General features: G+C 32.2%; 1 protein-coding gene across 1 annotated transcript; it reads right to left on the bottom strand.

The window, feature by feature from the left end:
• Nucleotides 1-696: 696 nt before the first annotated feature.
• LOC134718002 (slit homolog 3 protein-like) lies at nt 697-24,743 on the bottom strand. Its single transcript, XM_063580500.1, has 10 exons — nt 24,680-24,743; nt 20,356-20,558; nt 13,926-13,997; nt 12,147-12,218; nt 9,966-10,046; nt 8,590-8,661; nt 6,020-6,091; nt 5,266-5,337; nt 2,112-2,269; nt 697-908 (listed from the first exon to the last, which is right to left on the bottom strand). Exons 2-10 carry the CDS (start codon nt 20,532-20,534, stop codon nt 697-699), a joined length of 990 nt encoding a protein of 329 aa, XP_063436570.1. The 5' UTR covers nt 20,535-20,558; nt 24,680-24,743.
• Nucleotides 24,744-25,682: the final 939 nt, after the last annotated feature.

Below are 25,682 nucleotides of genomic sequence, written 5' to 3'. Positions count from 1 at the left end.
CTTGAGAGGTCAAGGATATATTCTCCTAAGTATGTTGTTTTTAACCAACAATGCTTTTTTTTCTTGCGGTTTTAATCGTGGGAACAAAACACACAAAATCAGGAAATATTTTCATTGAGTATATCACAAATGGTAATTGGCACATTTCTTCAAGTGATAGCTTCTATTCAGTAACATAGTAAGTCAAGATAAAACACATTGTTGTGTTTACTTATCTTTAACAGAACATTCCTACATTTGTTTTACGAGACTATGTAGACAGACAGTTTTAATCGTAATCAATATTTCGTCACGTTTCGAAATCTGACCAGATAACCATAATAGGTAATTGTAATGTAGAAGTGGATTCATAAATATACGTAAACATATTTTTCTTAAAGAGAAGTGATACTTAAGTTATATTGACAATATATACCTGGACAAACTCATAACTACAACTACTTGCTTCAATAGTGGCGCTTTAAAGATCGGAACACAAAACTATAGGTTTGTTTATATTTAGTAAGTGTATCACAAATGGTTGTTGACATATTTGCAGAAGGGGACGCTATACTTAAGTTTTACAAACAATATATACCTGGACAAACTTCTAAACTACAATTATTGCTTCAATAATGGCACTTTTGAGATCGGAAAACAAAACTATAGGTTTGTTTTTATATAGAAAGTGTATCCCAAATGGTTGTTGACATATTTTCAGAAGGGAGAAGCGATACTTAAGTTATATTGACAATATATACCTGGACAAACTTCTAAACTACAATTAATTGCTTCCATGTTAGGTCCAACACATTCCTTTCCATTGTCAGAGGGTGGTGGACTGTCACAACTCCTATTTCTTAATCCAGTACCAACACCACATGTGACAGAACACGTCGGAGTAGACCAGGAACCCCATTGGCCGTCCACTTTTATTAAAAATGATATTTATCAATATGTTTAATACAATATTCTCTGATAATTTGGACCAAAATTGATTCTTTTTTTGTATTTCTGTAGTCAAAATACAATAAGTTTATACTATGAAAAACTTCGAAAAACAAATTTTCATTGACATATTTCTGTAAAATATCAACACATATTCAGTAACATATTTTTAAACAACTAATTATAATTTGCGCGAGTAATTAATTTTCGCGACTTTCGCGAGTAGAAAAATATCGCAAATCTAAATCCCGAGCGAATATGTAAAACATGTCCTCACTTAACCATATCAACTAAATTTGAAAATTGCAAAATTTAATCACCGGAAAATGGACTAAAAAGGGCTAAATGCGAAATACTGTATTCGCGAAAATAAGTTGATTTACAGTAGTACCTCAGTCGTCTCATCAGTATTTCACCGTTGTGTTAGTTTTATTCAGTGTGGGTGCATCAGTATTGTGAATAGTGCATACATACACTGTCTACATTTGGAGTGTTTTAATATGATTTATATCTCATTAATGGAAATGTTAACTGAAGATGAGTAAACTTCTTTTACTACTGCAAACTGTTTTATTATAAATTTGATAAATATTTGTTATATCAATCTTTATGAACTCGTTGATTTATATCTAGGTCCCACACACTCATTTCAATTATGTGAAGGTGGAAAACTCTTAAAAACAATATTATAGCTGATGTTTTAGATAATTTCCAATGAGTTCAAAAAGTATAAACAAATATATACCAAGTATTAACAAACCATCATTAATTGCAGTACATGGTTAAAATCCTAAACGCGTAAGACGATTATCCAATCAGCAGTCTAGAAAGCATTTGCTTTTACTTCTTCAAATCAATCCAAAAACTACAAGTTGGAGTTGAAACTCTCCGCTATAGTACAGTAGAAAAAGACACCTCGATAAAGATCAACGATGAAATAAAACTAAAATAGCGCCCACATTGAAAGCAATACTATCTTTGTAAACAAGCCTTGTTCAAATTTATGCGCCTTGTGTACCTTATTACTTTTTACTTTGAAACCAACCTTAGCTTACAATATTTCTTATCCTTTGGAAATAATTGAATATTTGATGGGAAATAATACTTATGAAATGTGAAATCACACCACAACAGCAGACTAGATACTCTTTGATTTAACTCTTTGAAAGAACAAGGAAACTTACCGGGAAATGTACAATGTGACGTATTAAATAAATTGATATCTGTCGTCCGGTTAAAATCGTTACATGTTCCATATAGATTTCTTAATTTGGGTTGATTCGGTCGCCATTCAAAAAAATCTGTCATCGTACAGCACAACAGTGGATTATCTGCCAAGACCCTAAAAAATCACTTTAAGTTACTTGTCTTGTTTTTATACAAAATATTCAATATGAAGAATATAAAGAACATTCCCTTCCCTTCTTTAGGAGGTACCTTACACTTCAAGGAAATAAATCAGCCTTGCGTTTTAATTACGCTGTATTATTTTGGAAATATAAAGCTTTTCTATGATCAAAATCGGTGTTTGTCAAACTGCTATATAACAAAAGATTTTTTTCTGATGAAATGGTTGGTTAATTTGTTTTTAAATCATATATATTTTTGTCAAAGGGTTAAAGTAAATATGTTTAAAAAAACATATGGAAACTAAAGGAGCCAAATTAATTTTAGTCAATGTGATGGGTACCACCCTAACAGAGATTGAATTAATTTTGTGGAAATAAATAATCGTGAAACAGTGTAATTTTTGTTTACAGGATAAGTCATCTGTTTATGGTACCTGCTCAAACAGAGCTTTAAGGACGTGAATCAAACCTACAAATGATTTTTATTCACTATCAAGTGACCTACATAATGTGCCGATGTCGCAACAAAATGGCGACACGTTTGCGTGGTCTAATATCGTTTGATTCCATCGGCAGTTTAATAGACTGATCTGTGATGCTTCAGATAGTGTTTTATTTTCGAGTGTGACACTTTGAACGAGTTGAAATGTTCATGATTGATCATATACACAAAGCAAAATACACGCACCCTTTCGACGCGACCGGTATTAAAGTTTTAATTCCAGTCACTAAGTTTTGAATCGATTCACTGAGTTTTGAAGTGATTCACTATGGTTAATGCAAATAACTTAATTTCTTTTGCAAATCACTAAGTTTTGAAGCGATTTACTAAGTTTGAAAGCGAGTCTTTTTTCTTATATCAAATACAATAATGACATTACGTAGCATGAAATCTAATAAGAAGTAATAAACAATGACATGACATGATAAAATTTAGATTCTATAAATCCTTGCCAAGTTCAGATCAGGGGACACCGATGTCCAGCTTCAAGTGTACAGCGTTGCATCAAGTATCCCTGTTAAATTACCACTTCATACCCAGATAGAATATTTAGTGAAATTAACAAAGAAAAGACATTGGTTTAAATATCTGAATACATTCATAGTTGTAACATAAAAGATTTCCTCATTCGCAAATAGCGTTATCGTTTATATTCATTAAAATAAACTACGATATATAGCTACGGAAACCAATCTTTATCTGGATAATTTTTTTGTTTTTGTTTATTTTATTACCTAATAAGAAACGAATTGCGGTTCAGTAAGTTTTTGTTTACTTTGTTGATATTTATCTTCCTAGAAAAGTTTGCTACCCTGTTTCAAAATAACAAGCTTTCTACGTCTTGTAAATTGATAGTATGGTAATAAAGGAACTAAAAGAAATGAAACAAATAAGGGTTTGTGTTCTTGTTTTACAGTTATAAGCCATTGACAATTTGGCGGCAAATATTTCTCTGTAGATTTTCATACAACTTATAATTAGGTCTTTCCACTTTTCTGTGGAAAGACCTATTGTTTTTCTTCTGATTATTTTTTTTTTTCTTCCGCCTAATTTTGTTCTTGCGATAAACATTTGTTTCGCAATATGTCGCTTAGATATTTTGTATATGATATCGAACAGTTTATGCGCTTTTGAAATTTACCCTGCGTAAACGAATACTTTTCTTTGTAGGAGTTATCTCCCCAAACACTGTTTTCCTTGTTATCGCATCTCCTTCGCAACCGTTAAAGATTATGACAAATTTATTTTACAAAATTGCTCGTTATATCCTTCGCATGATTTGTCCTATTTTGACCGAAGCAATATGACCGCTCCATATGAGAGTTATTTCCCCTTATGCATCTGATATAAGTGATATGAATTTCTATCTTATAAACCATAAGTGATAGAGACCTAGGATCTTTTGATTTGAGGTCCTTGGTCCCAAAAAATGAAAATTAGGTCAAGGTCAAAGGTCAAGGTCATATTCTAATATTTGAATTTGGCTTATTGTCACTTATATCCAAAGACTGTATAAGATATCAACAAATTATTTTTACTAAATTGTTAGTTGCGACATGTCGTAAGATGTAAATTTTGATTGCAAGCGTACGTTGAATGTAAAAGGGAGTTTTCTCCCCTCTTGTATTTAAAATTGGTGATATAACTCATTAACTAAATATAATTAAGACCTATGGTCTTTTGATTTGAGGTCCTTGGTTTATGACCTTGAAATTGATCTCCAGGTCATAGCTTAATTTGACGTTCTAGATTTTGACCTTTGCTTTTATTCTATATGTAAACATGATAAAGATATACAACTTTTAGAAAAAGGTATCAAACCATTTAACCTTGAAAAAAACAACCGGAAGTGACTTTTTGTAAACCGGAAGTAGCTATTTTTGTACTTTATTAATATAAAAGTATATAGAACCAGATATTTTTGGAATCAGTGTCGAGTAAATATTCAAATATAATCGGAAGTAACATTTTTCAAACCGGAAGTAACAAATTATCTCCCTTATTTAAAAAAAATGTATGGAAACAATATATTTTTGGAATCAGCTTACTAGAAGCTATCATTTGACGATTGAAATGACATTTTAAACTTAGTTTCACAACTTTTCATATCAAAATACATTGTTTTGATGGAAAGACCTTCAATTGTTCTCTGAACAATTGGTTTTTAATTGCTACTTTTTTTTCTTTTAAAAACAATGGAAAATAACAAGAATTTGATAGGATTTTAAAACATAGCTTTTAAACTATATGTTATGAAACTATGAAAAGCAAATAAGGGTTTAGCGGGCATAATTTGTAGTGTCGCTACATTTGTAAAACCAAGGAATTCCGAATATCTGGCAAAAAAAATGTTAAACCAGAGAAACGCCTTATTAAATTTGTAGATCGCAATTATATCGCTCTAATAAACCGGGACTATATTTGGATGATATGATTATTTCAGTATACAGGACAATGAGTGGATATACACATTTGGATAATACGTACAGCAGGGAAATGTTTGTTGTTGTGTTAAATATATTCGCTGATACAGTTGTCAAGTTATTACCCCAAAGTTGTCTGAAATAAAGAAAATACTCACAATTAATGTCGACAAAAACATACCTATAATGAATTCCAAAAAAAAGAATTAAAACAATTTAGCGATAGCAACTCTTATCCTACCGGGCTCCATCGAGGGACATGAGGTTGTCCTTGGTGGCTTCCTAATGAAGACGTTGTATAACTTTAATGTGGCTTTACTATTATTGACTCTTGCCTGTTTAGCCTGGGCTTGTGTAGCTTGATCTATTGTACAGTTATAATATGCCTGCTCAGATAAATATTTGATCATTCAGTCTCTGGTGCTTGTTATCTGTAACTCTTGTCTATAATTGTTAGTTTGTTCAGTGTAATTTCTTAACAGTCTCTCATGTTATTACGTATACTTTTTCTGAACAAAATCAATTGATTTCGTAGAGCATGATGAATATCATTCCGTTTTGCAATTTTAATGTTGATTGATTGGAATAATTCTGATATCATCTCCTTTGAAACATGCAATGAACTATTAAAGAGTAAACGTGAAAAAAAGATAGGATAACAAAGCAGATAATGAATTTTCCATAGTAACAAATTGATAGCAAAGGGATAGATCGATGAGATAATGTTTTAGCATTACACACAATATATCATGTTTTAAATTTGATAATGTCACCTGTATTTTCCAGTTACTTTGTAAAAAATATAAAGACATACTTACAAATTTACTAACGACGAAAAGCCGTTGAAAAATCCAGCTTTTATATAGGAAATATCGTTGTTAGGTAGGGATCTAAAATGTATTAACAAATAAATCCCCTTTTCACTAAATACATGTAATAACATCAATAATATTTTGTCACATTTGGTTGCGATTGTTTTGTCTTTTTTTCTTGTTTATTTTTTATTTTTATTTTTTTTGTTGCTTTTGGGGGGGGGGGGTGCAGATAGTATCTCAATTGATTTAAATAAACCAATTATGCTCTTTATTTCTTATATGAACATTTTTAAAATACATCTCTCAATTACTGGATTTTAAAATTATGATTTTCACACGTGAAACTCAATCAAATTATTTAAGACAAAAACATCATTTGAAATTCAATCACAACATGTAAGACAAAAACACGATTTATATTGTCAATATTAGTAGTCCTTTCTTTTATTTTTCTTTAGATACCTTCTTACGGTGTGGACATTTACTGACTCGTTAGCCACGCTAATTTCTGAACTAACATTTCAAATTCAATAGTTATTACCCTTGTATAACTGGTAAATTATTAAGTTTGAGTTCTTATCGCCTTCAATAAAATTGAGAAAGGAAACGGTGAATGTGTCAAAGCGACATCAACCCGACCATAGAGCAGACAACAGCCGAATGCAACCAATGGGTCTTCAATGTAGCGAGAAACTCCCGTACCCGTAGGTGTCCTTCAGCTGGCCCCTTTAAAAATATGTATACTAGTACAGTGATAATGGACGTCATACTAAACTCCGAATTATATACAAGAAACTAAAATTCAAAATCATACAAGACTAACAAAGGCCAGAGGCTCCTGACTTGGAACAGACGCAAATTTGCGGCGGGGTTAAACATTTTTATGAGATCTCAACCCTCCCCAATACATCTAGTCAATGAAGAAAAGTAAACGCATACCAATACGCACATTAAAATTCAGTTCAAGAGAAGTCCGAGTCCAATGTCAGAAGAAAAGAACAAAAGAAAATAAATAAAATGACAATAATACATAAATAACAACAGACTACTAGCAGATAACAGACATGCCAGCTTCAGACCTCAATAAAACTGATTGAAAGATTATGTCTTCATCAAATGAATATCAGGCATAATCCCTCTCGTAAGGGGTTAAGTATCATACTATCTTAAAATATATGAGACGAACATAACCATGTCATGCCAGTTGGTTTTTTTATTTAAATAAATGTGTTTAGTTCCGATGCAAAGACAGCTTTAAAACTTGTTTTATATAACAGCAGTGAACTCATTTAAACACAACTGAACATTTGGAAGCCTTTTAACAATCAGGATGTCGTATTTCAATTTTGCTGTTGATTTAAGAGCCTATACATCCTTACACGGCCCACATAAACCTAAAAATAATGAACATGAAGTTATCAATTTCAACGGTAATAAGACCTTAATCAATACATTCATTTGCATTTATTTATCTTTTTTAATGTAATGTATTTTTTGTGAAAGTGTTGCTTGTTTGCAACTAGTATTAGAAAATTATAAAACTGTGTATAGTAACCCCTCAAAATTTGATGAAAATCAAAAAACATTTGCACAATTTTTAATTAAATTAAAAATAATTTCATAATTTTTTTTGATAATATCATATCAAATATATCTCGAGATTTAATGATATATAGATTATCGCTGATCATCTCAACGAGATTGATTTTCTCGGTTGAGCAGGAACGGCGAAAGCGAGTAAAAGAAATCGAGTTGAGATGACCAATGATAATCTGTTGATCGCTGTTTTACCTATGACCACGTTGTCAATTTTATATCAATGTCATTAGCAACGCCACGTGCCTCATAAGTTTCTGGCGAAAATTTTCATCTCAAGCGAGTAGTATGATATGAAAAAATAACACAAAAAAAAATTAAAGGAAAAATTCACAAAACAGCGATGATAATATTATTTATGCAAAATTTAATTTGTTTTTAGGAAAAACACTTGTTTCGGTTGTTTAACATTCTTGTCTTTCAAATATGAGGCTTTTTGCGTTCCTAATTAGATAACTGCATTAAAGCGCTTCGAACTCATGCAACTTATAACGTACTTTAATCAATTTGTAATCACTGAATCGGTACATTTGAACTGACGTGATTTTTAACAAAAAAAATTAAAAAACGTTGTGATTGGTTAAAAACGTTCTAAACAATTGAAATTCAACCAATGACGTAATGTCATTTTCATTTTTGCGTAGTTACTACATAAGTAAGCCGCCTACCAAAACCAATAACAACAATCTCGGTGTACGAACAATGAGATTACCCATAGTCCTCTAGTTTCTGTAAAGGCAAATTGTCCATTTACAATTTTGAAATTTTTGGAAACTATTATTTCAGCATCCACAGGCAAAGTTGACCATGTTGACCTCAGATGAATAAGGTTAATTTTTATTTTATTATTTTTAGTAATATGACTCTTCAATTTTTTCAGTTCTTATACTCCTTGGCTTTCAAATATTCGCACGCATGGAATTATAATGTGTTTTTTAAATGAAATATAATTTTTCAGTATATACTGTGATACTTACAAAGTCTTAAGGGATTGTAATCCAGATAGTAAATTGATATCTTCTGATGAAATTCTACAATTTATAAGTGATCTGCAAACCAAAGCAAACACATATGTCAACATAAAATTAAACAATTGGCGATTAGCAAGCAACTAAATTTGTATATTATTCAATATACTTTGGTACACCAACAATTAATGACAAGATTGCAAATAAAATACCTATATAGTATGTTCATGAATTATAATTGAAATTTAAGAATGACTTATTGGAAAGGTTCGGGTTTCCAGTTTGAACATGACTAAAACATGTAAAATCACAAAAATACTGAACGGAGAGGAGAATCCAATCGGAAAGTCCATAATCACATGGCAAAATCAAATGACAAAACACATCAAAAACGTATGGACAAAACCATGTAAAACAAATATATGAATAACAGACTAAGCCTACGTGTTATTACACATTGGACATGTATATTAAATTCATTAGCAGCTTATTAGTTTTAATGTTTCTATTTCATATTTTATATTAGCAGTAGGGCAAGCTTGTTTATTTCACATCAGATATAAAATAAGAATGTGCTATGGATGCTCATGAGACAACTCTCAACAAGAAACCAAATAACACAGTAACTAGCTGTCATAGGTCACTGTACGGCGATCAACAATGGGCAGTATGTTGTACTTTTTAGATGGCAGGTTATACCTTGATGCAGGACTCCATTATAAATGTGTCACATGTCACATACTAATGTAGATTAAACGAAATAGCACGTCTGCTATAAAGGGATGTAAATTGGTGTCCATAGAAATACTTATAATCTAGTGATAAACTTTTTTGTAGGAATATTTTTTTTATATAAATTAGGCCGTTTGTTTTCTCGTTTGAATTGTTTTACACTTGATATTTTGGGGCCCCTTATAGTTTGTTGTTCGGTTTGAGCCACGGCTCCGTGTTGAAGGCTGTACCTTGACCTATACTTGTTTACTTTAATAAATTATTGTTTGGATGGAGAGTTGTCTCATTGGCACTCATACCACATCGTCCAGTACCTATAAACTTTTTTGTAGGAATGCTTGATCACATTCTAATGTGATGTCTCTGTAAAACGCATGTTACTGATGAAGATACCTCCAGATTTAAGACTCTATCAATCTTTCGTTTATTATGTAGTGTATTGCATTTTCGTCCTATTATTTTCACCTTGGTATTGTTCCTATTGTTTGTGCTGTCGTTTTACCTATTAGATATAAGTCTAAGTAATTATATAATCTTAATGATTATATAATACAGAATGATTATGAATAATGATAAAAAATGTTTTCACTTTTCATGGTTTGGATTATTTGTTATTAAATGTGACTAAACCAGTACGATACATTTATGCTTACAGAGATGAAAGGTTTGTAAATGAATTAATTGCAGTCAACACTTCTCCAGGAATATCAAGTTCAGTATCTCCTTGTAGGGAGCTGTAAATAAAACTAATTATTAAAAGATTGTAATTCCATAAAGAATATTATGCATTTTTTTTGGTCCTACACAAAAGAAAATATGTCAAAGAATTACGTGATCCCTTTAATAAGCTAAAACCAACGGATTTACTGTTAATTTTATTTTCCTCGGTATGAATGTCCGTTTCTTGAGGAAAACTTGCATTTTCTTGGATATTTGATTTTGTTGTTTAGCTGAAGTCTGCAAACATTCCTAAAGAAAATTTGTTATTCTTTGGGCATTGGAATTCTTGCTTCCCAGATAACCACGAAATTCACGAAAATTGGTTTTAACGAATTCTTATTAAATTTGTTTATCAAGAATAGCCGATTCCTTTCATAGCGCAAAAAAAAAAAACGTTTATTCATCAATCCCATCTTGTAATTTGTTTTGGCTTCTTTGACTTTTTCGTCTTTCGCGTCAGCTTATTGTCGACTTTGTATGCATATCCAAACTAATGACCCCAATAATATGATATTTATATAATGCTCAAGAAAAACTGATGTTATAAAAAGAAATATAGATTATAGTTCCTTTTTGTGCTCTTTAACAATAATCTAAATGTAATTGGTGAACGAGTGGTCAAGCGCGTCGGTTATGGTCAAGGCAATTTGATATAATTTAGTCATTAGAGGATTGCATGAGTGAGATGATTCCTCTATTTGAAGTTATTTATATTTTTTATATGTTTGCGCGTCTTCCGATTGGCTGACGTTGTTTTGTGTATCAGCTAATAGACATAATTATGTCATGTGACCGTGACGCCATCAACGTTTTTTTTTTCATAGTTTACTCCGGTTCACAATGGAATTTAGAACTGAATTATATGAAATGACTGTTCTATTTTTTCTGTCGATTATAACTAACATAAAAAATATGTGGTGCGCACACAAGAATAACACACTATTCAGTGTGCACCCCATTTTTGATGTTATTTTCATAGATAGGAAAAATATTACAGTCATTCCTTAAATAACAGCTAATATTAATTTTTAGTGACATGCCAAGAAGGACAAAAGACCTTATCAACCGTGATTTATTTTGTTAGATCTGAGTTTGCAAAACTGAGTCTTCCAAATGCGTATGTGTCTCCTCATGAGGTTTCTCCGACGTAGTCGGTATAGTTTCGGTTTGTGCCCTTTGAACTTAAGGACGCTTAACTATGGCAACAGAATACGTTGCTCGAAAATCCTTTCTGTGATTGGAAAAAATGCTGTCATGGTGGGTGATTTGGTTGTGTCTGAAAAAACGTCTCAATAATTATATCGTGATGGAAAGCAAGTGAAAAACTATAAATATTTGAACTAGATCTTACAAAGATTTATATTTTTATTAAAATAATTGTTTCTCCAATAGCTCTGTGTATCCATGACAGCTGTTTATTCGGGACAATTATATTATTTTTAATGTAAACTTTGTTGTACGAACGTACATGACTTTTAGAACGCACCTACGCATATGAGATTTCCGCGGGGTTTTGGTGAATGTAAACAGAAAGATACGAGGACCGAGAATACTGAACACAAACAGAGAAAACGTTATTCAGATTGAGATTTAATTAAAGAGGTCCTGCATCATTAAGTCATTGTGCTTCTGAAGGTTATCGAAATTATAGTTTTAAACATATACTCAAATTTAAATACGTCGGATATCTTTTTTAAAGATAGTTCTTGTTTATTATGTGTTCACTTAGACGTTTTATAGTGTTTTGAAAATAACCAGACAGCATAATTTATAATTATTTGATTATTTGATAATCCAGAACTTTATTTTTGTTTATTTGGTTATCTTGTTTAACAAAAATATTAATAATTGTGTGATTATATAAGCAAATCAGTTGTGATTATGTGATTACTTTGGCACCCCTATGAACGGCCCTGCAAATATTCTTGTTAAGGCAAAGTTATCAATATTTACAAGATCCGATCGCATTAGTATGTCTCCAAGCAAGCTATCAAATATTTATTAGCCGAACAAGATGTCTGGGTTTTTTTCTTTTTTCCCCACGAAACATATTGTCTGAAAGTAGCCCTTTTATAGAAGTCATTACGCTACATGCTTTAAAAGAAAAAACTCACAGATAAGTCAGTGACCAAAGCCAATCGAACGCACCCGTTTCTATACTGGTAATTGTATTACCAGTTAAACTTCTGAAAAATATTTAAGATTATATTCATATAAGGTAAACATATATTCATATTATTTCTTGATATTGGATTTATGTCTCAATATATTACTTTAAACAAGCTTTTACATTATGCCTTCATAGATATGCCTAATATACAACTATTTTTACTAACGAAACATTTAATAATCACATTTTCACAAAATCTTAGAGATAGAGAAAACTATATAAATAAAGGCAACAGTAGTATACCCTTGTTAAATAGTCATGAAACACCCGTGTCACAAATCAATACGGAGGGAATCACATGAGCTAATGTAAGACATAATAGTGTCCTGTGAAAAAGTGTGCACGTGGACAGTTTTTTATTGAAATTTGGTATTTAAAAATGTCCATTGCCATGGAATGGTGTCCCTCAAAAGGACAGATTTTTACTGCTAACAATATGAAATAGTGTCCACTCACATGACAAATTTTCATAGTAGTTGCTATAAAATTGTGTCCTCCAAGGGAAGTAATACAAAGGTCATACGAAAGTTTTATTATACTTGAATTTTAATTAAAATATGAAGGATTGATGAGAAATTGATCACTATACAAATGTAAACATAGAAATAATGGATGGAAGTGAATACAGAGAAATTTAAGTTCTAAGAAATACCCAGCAAATGGTAATGACAGTGAAAGAACAACAATAAGAAGGAAGTATAAAATTAAATATGAAGAACTTTACTATATTACTTATGTCAGAGAAGAAGGCAATAGAAAATAAATAATGTCCATTGCCATAAAATATTGTCTCCTAAGTGTACAGCATTTTACAGCAATAGCTATGAAATATGGTCCATCTGCAGAACAAATTTTCGTAGTCAATGTTATCAAAGTGTGTTCAATAAGGAAAATAAAACTGAACAGCATCTGTTACTTATTTGAGTTTGAATTATACATTTTTATATAATATTAAAAAATATGGATATGAAGATAAGGATGGTATGATTGCCAATGAGACAATTTGTATGCCAAAGTAACAATTAATTCAAGTTCGTTATTAATGCGTCCAGTAATAACAAGGCAATGGATATCATTTAACAGTTTAATACTTTAATCATATAAAAAACTTAAATAGGTAATATTGTCAAAATGTGTCCGGTGGACATTTTTTCATGGAGTACATTATTAAATCCTACACTATAACCAAAATGGTGGATACAAGAATTATAGTAGACGCTGATTACCCTTCTCGGGCATACGAAATTCAAATGTTGTTTGCGGGAGGATGATCATGTTGCTCGTATAAAAAAGAAGATGTGGTATGATTGCCAATGTGAAAACCCTCTACAAGAGACAAAATGACACAGAAATTAACAGCTATTGGTCAGTTTTAATGTATCTTGGATGTCATTTGTCTCAACTCGGCAAATTCCGTACCCTCATCTAACGATAGAAGGAGAGTAGCGGATTCTACCGAGGATTGCCGAATGTCTACGATGTGTGATGAAATGTTTTCAATACATTGTAGTAGAATAGAATTATATTATATTTTCGGTAATTAAAAATATGACCGTCTTGCACATTTATATAAATATTATAATTATGGTGCAATAGTCAAGTTAAACGTTATGATTGGACATCAAATCTTCAAAAGTTATATAAAAAAAAATATAGTATTTAATATTTAAAAAAATGGTTGAATAAATAATGATTTGAAATCTGTATTTATAAAGCTACTTACAATAGTTCGAGGGATGTCAATCCGAATAACGAAGCTGAATCTATTATTGTTATCGCATTTCTATCAAGGTATCTGGTCAAATAAAGTGCAGTTGATCAATGTATAAAAATCCTAAAGACAGGTTTGGTCCAATATAAATGCTACATACATATTTGTTAATAACTGAGTTAGTTTTTCAGTAACTTAATTATATATATATATATATATATATATATAAACGCCTAAAAAAGTGTACACAACAACTCCAAATACAAAAAAAGGTAACTATAAATGTAATTATTTATAAATATTTCGGATAACAGATATCCTTCGTCAGTCAGATTCTGATGTGAAATGAATCATCGTTGAGTCTCGTTAGATTAAACTTTTACTAAATCTTGAATTTTATACAAAAAAAAAAGTCAAAACCGAACATCAGTAAAGACGCTTGCACCATTCTAAAAAAATGTTAACATGACATAGGTTATATGGTTTATTACAACAGAGAGCTCATATATATGCTTTAAATACAAATAATAATGTGCGATTTGAACTAGCACAATTCTAAAACTGTATCGGGAACGACAATTATGATGGTATAACATGTATACGCATGATAACGTCTGTAAAATTACCAAATAGACAGCTCTGCTGTACGATCTAAATATTTGAAATTGAGAGTAAAGTAGTTACAACAGAGTCTGAATATATAAACATCGTGAACAAACGGCCGCAAAAATGTAATAATATTTTTTACTAAGTATAACTAGAAGAACGTGGCTAGGGATAAATAAGTACCTAGCCACGTTCTTCTAGTTATACTTAGTAAAAAATATTATTACATTTTTGCGGCCGTTTGTTCACGATGTTTATATATTCAGACTCTGTTGTAACTACTTTACTCTCAATTTCAAATATTTAGATCGTACAGCAGAGCTGTCTATTTGGTAATTTTACAGACGTTATCATGCGTATACATGTTATACCATCATAATTGTCGTTCCCGATACAGTTTTAGAATTGTGCTAGTTCAAATCGCACATTATTATTTGTATTTAAAGCATATATATGAGCTCTCTGTTGTAATAAACCATATAACCTATGTCATGTTAACATTTTTTTAGAATGGTGCAAGCGTCTTTACTGATGTTCGGTTTGACTTTTTTTTTTGTATAAAATTCAAGATTTAGTAAAAGTTTAATCTAACGAGACTCAACGATGATTCATTTCACATCAGAATCTGACTGACGAAGGATATCTGTTATCCGAAATATTTATAAATAATTACATTTATAGTTACCTTTTTTTGTATTTGGAGTTGTTGTGTACACTTTTTTAGGCGTTTATATAATTTATTTATTGTGTACATGTATCGTTACTCGTAACGATCCAGCGCCCACGTGGGGAAAATCGTTGACTACTATACAGACGTTTTATATATATATATATATATATATATATATATATATATCCCATATTTGTTACAAATACGTCGGGTTTTGCATATGTAATAACCTCAAAATTAATGGGGCAAAACAGAGGTTATTAGTTATTGTGCCCTGATTCCAAATGACGTCACGTCATTGCATCCTTAACGACACCTTTGGGATAAAATGTTTATAATTTTACCTGTTATGTTTCATTACATTGTTATAATTGACCCTTTTTTTCTTTTATGCAGAACTTAAATATGTGATAAAAAGATTGTAACATATTGTCCCAGGTATAATCCCTCGATCCATATCGGCCCTCGGCTAAAGCCTAGAGGCCGATATGGGAGTCTCGGGATAATACCAGGGCCAGTATGGAAAAGGGCATGTTATAATCTATACATATATATACATATATATATACAACTCGTCTAAACATCAACCCAACAATGTTAGATCTGTAAATTTGCTTTCGCAAATTTTTGGTTCTTCCCTCGCCGGGATTCGAACCCATGCTACTGTGATATCGTGACACCAAATCGCCTGCACTGCAGCCGTCCCGCTAGACCACACGACCACCTGGGCTCTCAAAAAAAAGAGCATTCGGTGGCCATATGTTACCTTTCCACGTCAGTTTTAATCTAGCGGCGTACTACAGTACATGATATATAAGGCATGAAGATGTTATTGTTACAGATCAGCTAAATTATCTATAGTAAAGGATCCTACAAATTAATGTAAGATACAGTCACAGAAAATAATTATATTCATAAGTCCGTCTGAGTCAGTGACAACCCTACAACAGATGTATCCATCGGATCGCCATCAATGATGGTGATACATGGCTGTGTACATAATGTATATACAACTCGTCTAAACATCAACCCAACAATGTTAGATCTGTAAATTTGCTTTCGCAAATTTTTGGTTCTTCCCACGCCGGAATTCGAACCCATGCTACTGTGATACCGTGACACCAAATCGCCTGCACTGCAGCCGTCCCGCTAGACCACACGACCACCTGGGCTCTCAAAAAAAAGAGCATTCGGTGGCCATATGTTACCTTTCCACGTCAGTTTTAATCTAGCGGCGTACTACAGTACATGATATATAAGGCATGAAGATGTTATTGTTACAGATCAGCTAAATTATCTATAGTAAAGGATCCTACAAATTAATGTAAGATACAGTCACAGAAAATAATTATATTCATAAGTACGTCTGAGTCAGTGACAACCCTACAACAGATGTATCCATCGGATCGCCATCAATGATGGTGATACATGGCTGTGTACATAATGTATATACAACTCGTCTAAACATCAACCCAACAATGTTAGATCTGTAAATTTGCTTTCGCAAATTTTTGGTTCTTCCCTCGCCGGGATTCGAACCCATGCTACTGTGATATCGTGACACCAAATCGCCTGCACTGCAGCCGTCCCGCTAGACCACACGACCACCTGGGCTCTCAAAAAAAAAAGAGCTCTCGGTGGCCATATGTTACCTTTCCACGTCAGTTTTAATCTAGCGGCGTACTACAGTACATGATATATAAGGCATGAAGATGTTATTGTTACAGATCAGCTAAATTATCTATAGTAAAGGATCCTACAAATTAATGTAAGATACAGTCACAGAAAATAATTATATTCATAAGTACGTCTGAGTCAGTGACAACCCTACAACAGATGTATCCATCGGATCGCCATCAATGATGGTGATACATGGCTGTGTACATAATGTATATACAACTCGTCTAAACATCAACCCAACAATGTTAGATCTGTAAATTTGCTTTCGCAAATTTTTGGTTCTTCCCTCGCCGGGATTCGAACCCATGCTACTGTGATATCGTGACACCAAATCGCCTGCACTGCAGCCGTCCCGCTAGACCACACGACCACCTGGGCTCTCAAAAAAAAGAGCATTCGGTGGCCATATGTTACCTTTCCACGTCAGTTTTAATCTAGCGGCGTACTACAGTACATGATATATAAGGCATGAAGATGTTATTGTTACAGATCAGCTAAATATACATATTGAAGGCCGTACTTTAACCTATAATGGTTTAATTTTTAAATTGTTATTTGGATGGAGAGTTGTCTCATTGGCACTCACACCACATCTTCCTATATCTATATATATATATATATATATAAACGAGTCTAAATTGAAAACTACGTTCAAACCTATGACTGCGTTGGATAAAAACCGCAATTTTTATACGTGTGCATGTCAAACAAATTTCGTTGTAGAAGGGTCTAAAAACAGCACAAACAACATTTCCCAAAAGACCAAAAGAGTGAAAAAGTATATTTAAACAAAACGCATTTGACTAACAGGTCGAACAACTGATGTTCTTTAACCCTGCTGACTGCCATTGGCGATTGCCAAATAAAATTGATCAAAAGATGTAACAAAATGGATCCTAATATAAATTTAATACGTCACAGAAAGAAAAGAAAATTGTTAACTTGTGGACAGGATGTTGTGCCACAAACATTCGGTGTCAATATTTCTTTAGTACACCATATCCGGATTTCGACAATAAATGTCTCTTCAGTGATGTTAGGGATCGAAACGGTATTTGGAAGGCCATATAAAAAGTAACCTCATTTATAGAGAAAGTACCCTCATTTTTAGATTAACTCTTGAATTTTAAGAGTCAATATATAGGATATATATATATATATAGCATATAGGTTGATATACTAGGAAGATAAACTCATTGACATAAACGATTATTAACTACGTCCTTGATATACCCGTGTGTTCCTAATTTAAACAGATATCACTGCCAATGACAACATTCAAAACCAAGTGGTAGATTGAAAAACAAAATATATCTTGACCACTACATCTTTTATGCCACCAACAAAAGAAGAGGGGCATTATCTTTTCTGATATGTGTGTCCGTTTGTCCGTTTGTTTGTCCGTTTGGCCGTCTGTTTATCCGTATGTCCGTTTGTTCGTCCGTCTATTCCACTTCAGGTTAAAGTTTTCGGTCTGGGTAATTTTGGATAAAGCTGAAATACAATAAAATTCTGACTTAGTACATATGTTACCTATGATATAATACTTCTAATAGTAATTCCATATCAGATTTTTGAACCCAATTTACGGTCTACTAAATATTGGGAAATTAGTGTATGAATGAGGCTGCCATGTTTTTTTTTACTCATTTTTGTTATTTTAGTAGTAAAGAAGCATACGCGAGTAAAGATATTGACTGACATTTGACTAGTCGCCAATCAGTCAGTGTTACCTATCTCTTAACCAACATATTATCAGATTATTATTTTTCATGTACAAAGATCAACAAATGAAATTCTTTATATGGGACAAAACTGAAAATGAAAATGAAAAATATTTCAAAGAGACAACAATCCGATCAGAAAGCAGAAAACAGCCGAAGGCCAACAGTTGGTCTTCGTTGCAGCCAGAAAACAAGCACCTGGAGGTATGACTCAGCTGGCTCCTAAATAAGGATTTGTACTAGTTCAGAGGAAAAGAACGTCATACTAAACTCAAAAACCTTTGAAATAAAATTAAAAAACAAACATGATTAACAAAGGCCAGAGGCTCCTGATTTTGGAAGGGCATAACAATGTGGCCGGGTTAAACATGTTTTTTGAGATCTCAACCCTCCCCTTTATCTATAGCCAATGTAGAAATTGTAGCGATATTAAGGGAGTTTGTTTCTCAGTTTCAAAATAATTAAATTTTCAAAACACTAACTTATATTGACAGGTGATTAATAAAGGAATCAAAAGAGCAAACATATATAGGTCAATGTTCTTCTTTTCTAGTCAAGTAAAACGCCATTACTATATTTGCATATCAATTGTGTATACATATCTAGTGAAAATAACTGAAGAATAATTTTAATGCTCAATTAAGCTATATACGGTTTATTGGCTGAGTAAGCGTGACCTGCAATTTGTGTATCACATGTAATTTCCGACTGTATATCGGCTATAACACATACACAGAATCAAACAGCCGGAATGGACAAGTTAGTGGGGTATAATTTTCCTGTGAAATATATGAATGGGTAGATATTTTTACATCAATCAATACGTATCTTTTTTGCGGAGGAGGATTTCAAACCGTAGCCTCACGTCTGTACCCTAAATAGCTTGCTAAAACAGATGCAATATTACAAACAAGTGGGGACAACAACAACAACAGCATTACACAGTGAATAAAGTCTGAAAAGCCATGAATGACTAGATAGAGCTACAATAATGTAAACTTTATCAAATGTACCAGGTTTATAATTTAGTACGCCAGACGCACGTTTCGTCTACATAAGACTCATTAGTGACGCTCAGATCAAAATAGTTATAACGTCAAACAAGTACAAAGTAAAAGAGCATTGAGGACCCAAAATTCCAAATAGTTGTTTCAAGTACGGCTAAGGTAATCTCTGCCTGGGATAAGAAAATCCTTAGTTTTTCGAAAAATTCAAAATTTTGTGACAGGAAATTTTTTAAAATGACCATAAAATTGATACATATGTTATCCTAAATTGAAAATGGAAAAGTTAAGAAGGTACACTAATTTGCCATTTCTCCACAATGACATATATGCATATTTAGTTTGAGTCAACAAGTATTTGTGAGTCTAGCAACGTCTCTTCAACGTCATACGTGTATGGCTTTCTACATATTAAGATCTGAGCATCAGCGATGTGTCGTATGTATACGAGACGCGCGTCTAGCGAATCAAGTTATAAGCCTGGTACATGTTTTTAAGATAGCTAACCAAAGCACTAAAGTTTTGGAAAATATATAGAATCATATAATGTCTCTCCCTCATACAAAGCTCTGATTCCATGCCCAGCTATGGCTGAACTTTTTGTTCCTTTTTTGTTTATTGCTCTTTTCTAATTATCTTTTGATTTTCAAATACTTTGGCCTCGATAATCACTGAAGAGACATGTAGAAATATACGAATATGGTTCAGGTGCAGACGAATTGGTACTATAAATATTATTACAATACAAAATTACTTACAACGCTTTTGTGGTGTTCGGAATATTTCTCGGTATTTCTGTTAAACCGATTCCTCGACAGTCTACCTCTGTTCCTCCGTGAAGACATATACACTGCGACAGTTCTGGTACAGTACAAATTTGAGCATATGTTTCTGGTAAAAAACTGACCATTGCAATAAGTATCCCAATATTCGCCATAGTACAAACTTGTCTATGCTTGTCCTTGAAAAATAAGAAAACAGCACGTTATAAATATTTTTCGAATAAGCACTTTTCTGGAATTATCCTAACCAGGTTTGACGCAGTGTGAAAAACTATGGTTTTCCGAGATATGCTTATCATGTTTTAACTTTTGTTATTGCAACTGTACAATCTAAATACACATTTAAATTTGATTGGATATGTTTAAATTTCACTGCAGTTTAAATCTAAATTTGTAACTAATAAGAGTAGAAAGTTTGACATTTGGTAAAATATGATTAAGGTGGTATGGGAGTCTAAAATAGAAATGATAGAATTTGTTCATACTTTGCCAAAATGTAGTATCTATTGATACATGTTAAAAAATATTATAAAAATGATAGGTCACCGTGCATTTTTTCAAGCTACGGGTCGTGACAAAATGACACATTTTGTATGGATTATACAGGAAAAAACACCATTTTGTGAATAGAAACTAAACGAAATGATAGAATTGTAAAATAAATTAGGAAAATATTGCTTTCAAACAATGCTTTGATAATATCAAAAGAAAAGATAGGGTCACCGTACGTTTTTTCCGGCTAAAATACAAAGTAGGAAAATTCCATGAACAATCCAACAGAAAATGCACTGTTTTAGAGTTACCTCCCCTTAAAATTACAATTTCAAAATATTTAAAAACAACCAAAAATAATCTACACTTGTACATATATTTATATTTATAAGTTATATTCTTATAAATTGGATCTTTTAAATGTAGAAACACATGAAATATCTGCATTCTTGCATCAAATTTTGCTAATTTGATAGAAAATATGGACCTTAGATTCTCTGTTTTTTACAATCCAAGATGGCGAAAGACACCCATACCTCCTTAAATGTTTTCTATCTTTCATTTCTTAACAATCTTATTCTAACCAATGTGTATTCAATCGTATGCCCTTTTTTTATTGTGTATTAAGAATGATATCTAACATATGTGAACATGTAATTTAAATTTTGGGGTATGAAAAGCGCTTCGAAAGCATGTTATTGAAAAAATTTGTGCAAGCGAAAATGTTCTAAAACTTCTTAAAACCAGGTTTAATCAACCATTTCTACATTTGAAAATGCCTGTACCAAGTCAGTGACGTGTTTTGTCATTTGATTTTGCCATGTGATTATAGACTTGCCGATTAGATTTTTCTCTGAGTTCAGTATTTTTGTGATTTTACTTGTTTTTTGCACATAGCATTGATCATAATTTTCAAAGTTTTTTTCTGCTTGTACGTTTGATAACTAAACAGCGAGATAAATAAGTCCAAATATGAGTGAATGGACATTTTAAATAAGGTATGCTTCTTTCGCTTTGTCAAAACCCCGGTGAAAAAATCACGATATATCTATATTTAGCTCAGCATCAGAGATGAAAATATTGGTGACTGTTACTATTTTACTCCCACGTGAATCCACATGTGTCGTTACAAGTGAGTTAACATTATGTCGATTTCGTTGTGTTCCCATTGAAATTAAAAATAAACTTACGAAACCGTTTTTCCTATTCTATTGCATAAAAAAATGAATTAATGCACTGGAGCTTTAAAATTTAAAGGAAGTTCACTTGTCATGTTTTAGGATTTTTGTCAGATTTTTGGAATAGTTTTTATGAAAAGAGTTGCAGGTTTTTTAGAGTGGATATATTTCTATTTAAATAATTGACGAAAGATCGGTTTGTTAGTGTAATCAATGCGCCGTTTCAGAATCTCAGTATTACTTACGATAATATAAAGGATGTTCACTTGTCATCTTTTAGGATTTTTGTCAGATTTTTGGAATCCTCTGGTTTTATCCATTTGAATACCTTAAAAAATTGCTGATTGACCCCCCATTTTTTCTTTTATAAACCTTTAACTGTAAAATGAATAATAAGCCATCTGTGAAGTCTAAGACTTGTCAATGATAAAGCTAAAAAAATCAAGAGAGAATATTTTCCCACAAAATTTCAATGGCTAATATATTGAAAACAAGCACATTGACATGCATCATTTTTTTTGTCTCCTTTATTAATAACATTAATCCCCTTATCATTATAAACTAGTTTTTTGAAAAGTTAACTATTTTGAAACTTTTATGCGAACTCCCTTTATCGTAAGTGTGTTTATGAAAAGAGTTGCAGGTTTGTTAGAGTGATTATGTTTCTATTTGAATAATAGAAGAAAGATCGGTTTGTTAGTGTAATCAATGCGCCGTTTCAGAATCTACTGCATCATGGGTAATATTTTCAAAAGTGTACACAAAAACGTCCTGATTGGTTAGAAATGTCATAAACAATGGAAATTTAACCAATGACGTGACGCGTTTTTCATTTTGGGGTACGAAAAATTAAATTACCAATGATGCTTGAGATTCTATCACGGCCATCTCCAAAAGTCCATTACGAAGGCATTATATGTCTAACACATACATAATGTATAATTTACTCACCAATTATGAAGCAAAGTGGATGTAATTTATAGATATGGCTGCATCCAGTGAGTCTTGTTGTACACTGGCTATCAATCAATCAAAACCCAGGATTTTTACATGAGGTGTAATTATATGTCTAACACACACATAATGTATAATTTACTCACTAATTATGAAGCAGAGTTGGTGTAATTTATAGATATGGCTGCATCAAATGAGTATTGTTATACACTGGCTATCAACTAATCAAAACCAAGGATTCTTACATAAGGTGTAATTATATGTCTTACACACACATAATGTATAATTTACTCACTAATTATTAAGCAGACTGGGTGTAATGTATAGATATGACTGCATCCATTGAGTCGTGTTATACACTGGCTATCAACCAATCAAACCCGAGATTCTTACATTAGGTGTAATTATATGTCTAACACACACATAATGTATAATTTACTCACTAGTTATGTATTAAAGTTGGTGTTATATATAGATCTGGATGTCTAACACACACATAATGTATAATGTTCTCACTAGATATGTAGCAAAGTGGGTGTTATTTATAGATATGGCTGCATCCAATGAGTCGTGTTATACACTTGCTATCAACCAATCAAAACCCAGGATTCTTACATAAGGTGTAATTGTATGTCTAACACACCACACATAATGTTTAATTTACTCAGTAGTTATGTAGCAAAGTGGGTGTAATTTATAGATATGGCTGCATCCAATGAGTCGTGTTTTAAATGTATTAATATTTAATGTGATTGAACTAATATACACCTTTTTTACTCAGAAAGGTGTTTAAATTTTCCGATTCCATTATTATAAAAATACGATTTTTGCAATTCGCCTTTACAGAATCTTGAGGATCATGAGTTATTTTATTGTTCGTCACCCAAACAAAAAATGACGTCACGTCATAGGTTGAATTTCCATTGATTATGACATTTCTAACCAACCACAATGTTTTGGTGTATACTTTTGAAACTATTACCAAGTATGCATTAGATGGATGGTGAGTTGTCTCATGGGCACTCTAACCACATCTTCCTATATCTATTAGATTCTGAAACGGCGAATTATCGACGGATAATACGATACATACACTGTATAAATCATCAGCAGAAGTGTTACCATTTGGATGTTTTCGACTTTTTAAAAAAAAAATATTTTCGTGCATTGTGACAAGTAAAAAAAAAAAAGATGGTATTATTGACAATGAGACAACTCTCCACAAGAGCCAAAAACGACACAGAAATTAAGAACTATAGGTCACCGTACCGCCTTCAACAATGAGCGAAGTCAGAACGTGCATAGTCAGCTATAATATTTACAATGTAACACTACGACTATTAAAGTTATATTTCTATACAGTGGATGTGGTCGAGTGGTCTAGAGCACTTGACATAAGGCTAAGCGAATGCGATGTAGTGTAAACACGGTGTGAATTCAAATCCAGTAAACGGACCAAAAAACTAACACACTTTTGCAAAATTAAAATATCTGTGCTGCATTTTATATATAAAAGGTTATTTTATAATACATGATTCTTTTAAAAACATTGTTTCAAGCTAAAAGTAATTCATATAAGTATAAGTTTTAATTGGTAAACCGACGTTGTTAAAATAAAATGTTAGACGCCGTGAATACAGCAAGTTAATCATAATACAAGTCGTATATTTACTTACGTTTGAAACGGTTCCTTTAGTAGCTGATATACACTGAGGCAAATGACTCGATACAACACTCAAGCGAGACTTCACAAAGTAAAGATTTTTTATTTGCTTTGGCCAAACATATACTCTAAAGATGACGTGTTCTGGTGTACTTTTAAATTGCTTACATAGGGATTCTCGCGTCATTAAAGGACAACGATTCAATAAATCTAGCAAATCAATGTATAAATAGAAATGTTTAAACAGCATACGTCAAATTTTACCACAGCTTGTACGATCACGTATACATGTGCTATTGATAGTTCAACCACCTGAAAGGTTGTTGCCAACAAGAAATGTACTATTCTTATCCAGGGAAAAGTTGGTTTAGTATATTGAAATAACCGGGTTTTTTTCTATTTTCGACTATTGTCTGGACAGAATAATACCAAAAGGTAGGGTGTGTTGTTTTTATGTAAATACATTGAAGTCTTACGTATATTATCTATTTTCCAACAGTTCATCGAGATTAAGATCTCTCTTGTAGAACAATTTAAAATAACTAGCACACTTTGAGTGGACGACAAATGGAAGTTTTAACGAATGTGATTGGCTATACAACCCTTGCACAGTTGGTTTGGGAAATGTTAAAAACCGACAAATGAATTCGGGCTCAGACTTTTTAAATAGCTATAATGAATGTCCGTTTGGAAAAATGTTTTTAACATTACGTAATCGATTAATGTTGCTATATTTGTGTTTACAGCCTAAGCTAACATACATATTTACATATCTATATTCACACAGGCTAAAACACTTGTCTATCTCTAGAGTAGAAACGCTGAAAAGAGTTGAATGATATCCCGTAAACGTTAATGAGGTTCGGCAAGTCACCGTGATAGGAACTCGGTTGCTGAATAGAAGTGACCATTATTGCAAGTGAGGTCTATATGGAAGCGATAATTAAGTCAGGTTTCACCATGATATATAACAATTCTCCGAACAAATTTTATTTTTTGATTGTATGTGCTAGAAA

Source organism: Mytilus trossulus, chromosome 5 (genome assembly GCF_036588685.1).
Source record: "Mytilus trossulus isolate FHL-02 chromosome 5, PNRI_Mtr1.1.1.hap1, whole genome shotgun sequence".
Classification (NCBI taxonomy): domain Eukaryota; kingdom Metazoa; phylum Mollusca; class Bivalvia; order Mytilida; family Mytilidae; genus Mytilus; species Mytilus trossulus.
Note: the sequence above shows the minus strand (reverse complement) of the source record. Positions and strands in the feature narration are given on the sequence as shown.

Bases quoted from the DNA above. Each gene is read 5' to 3' on its own strand.
- LOC134718002 (XM_063580500.1), bottom strand. From the start codon at position 20,534: ATGGCGAATATTGGGATACTTATTGCAATGGTCAGTTTTTTACCAGAA. The intron at 8,662-9,965 runs GTAAGCATAAAT...TTTGGTTTGCAG, and splicing joins TTTACAAACCTTTCATCTCT to ATCACTTATAAATTGTAGAA. The intron at 2,270-5,265 runs GTACGTATTATC...GTGATTTTTTAG, and splicing joins ACAACAAACATTTCCCTGCT to GGTCTTGGCAGATAATCCAC.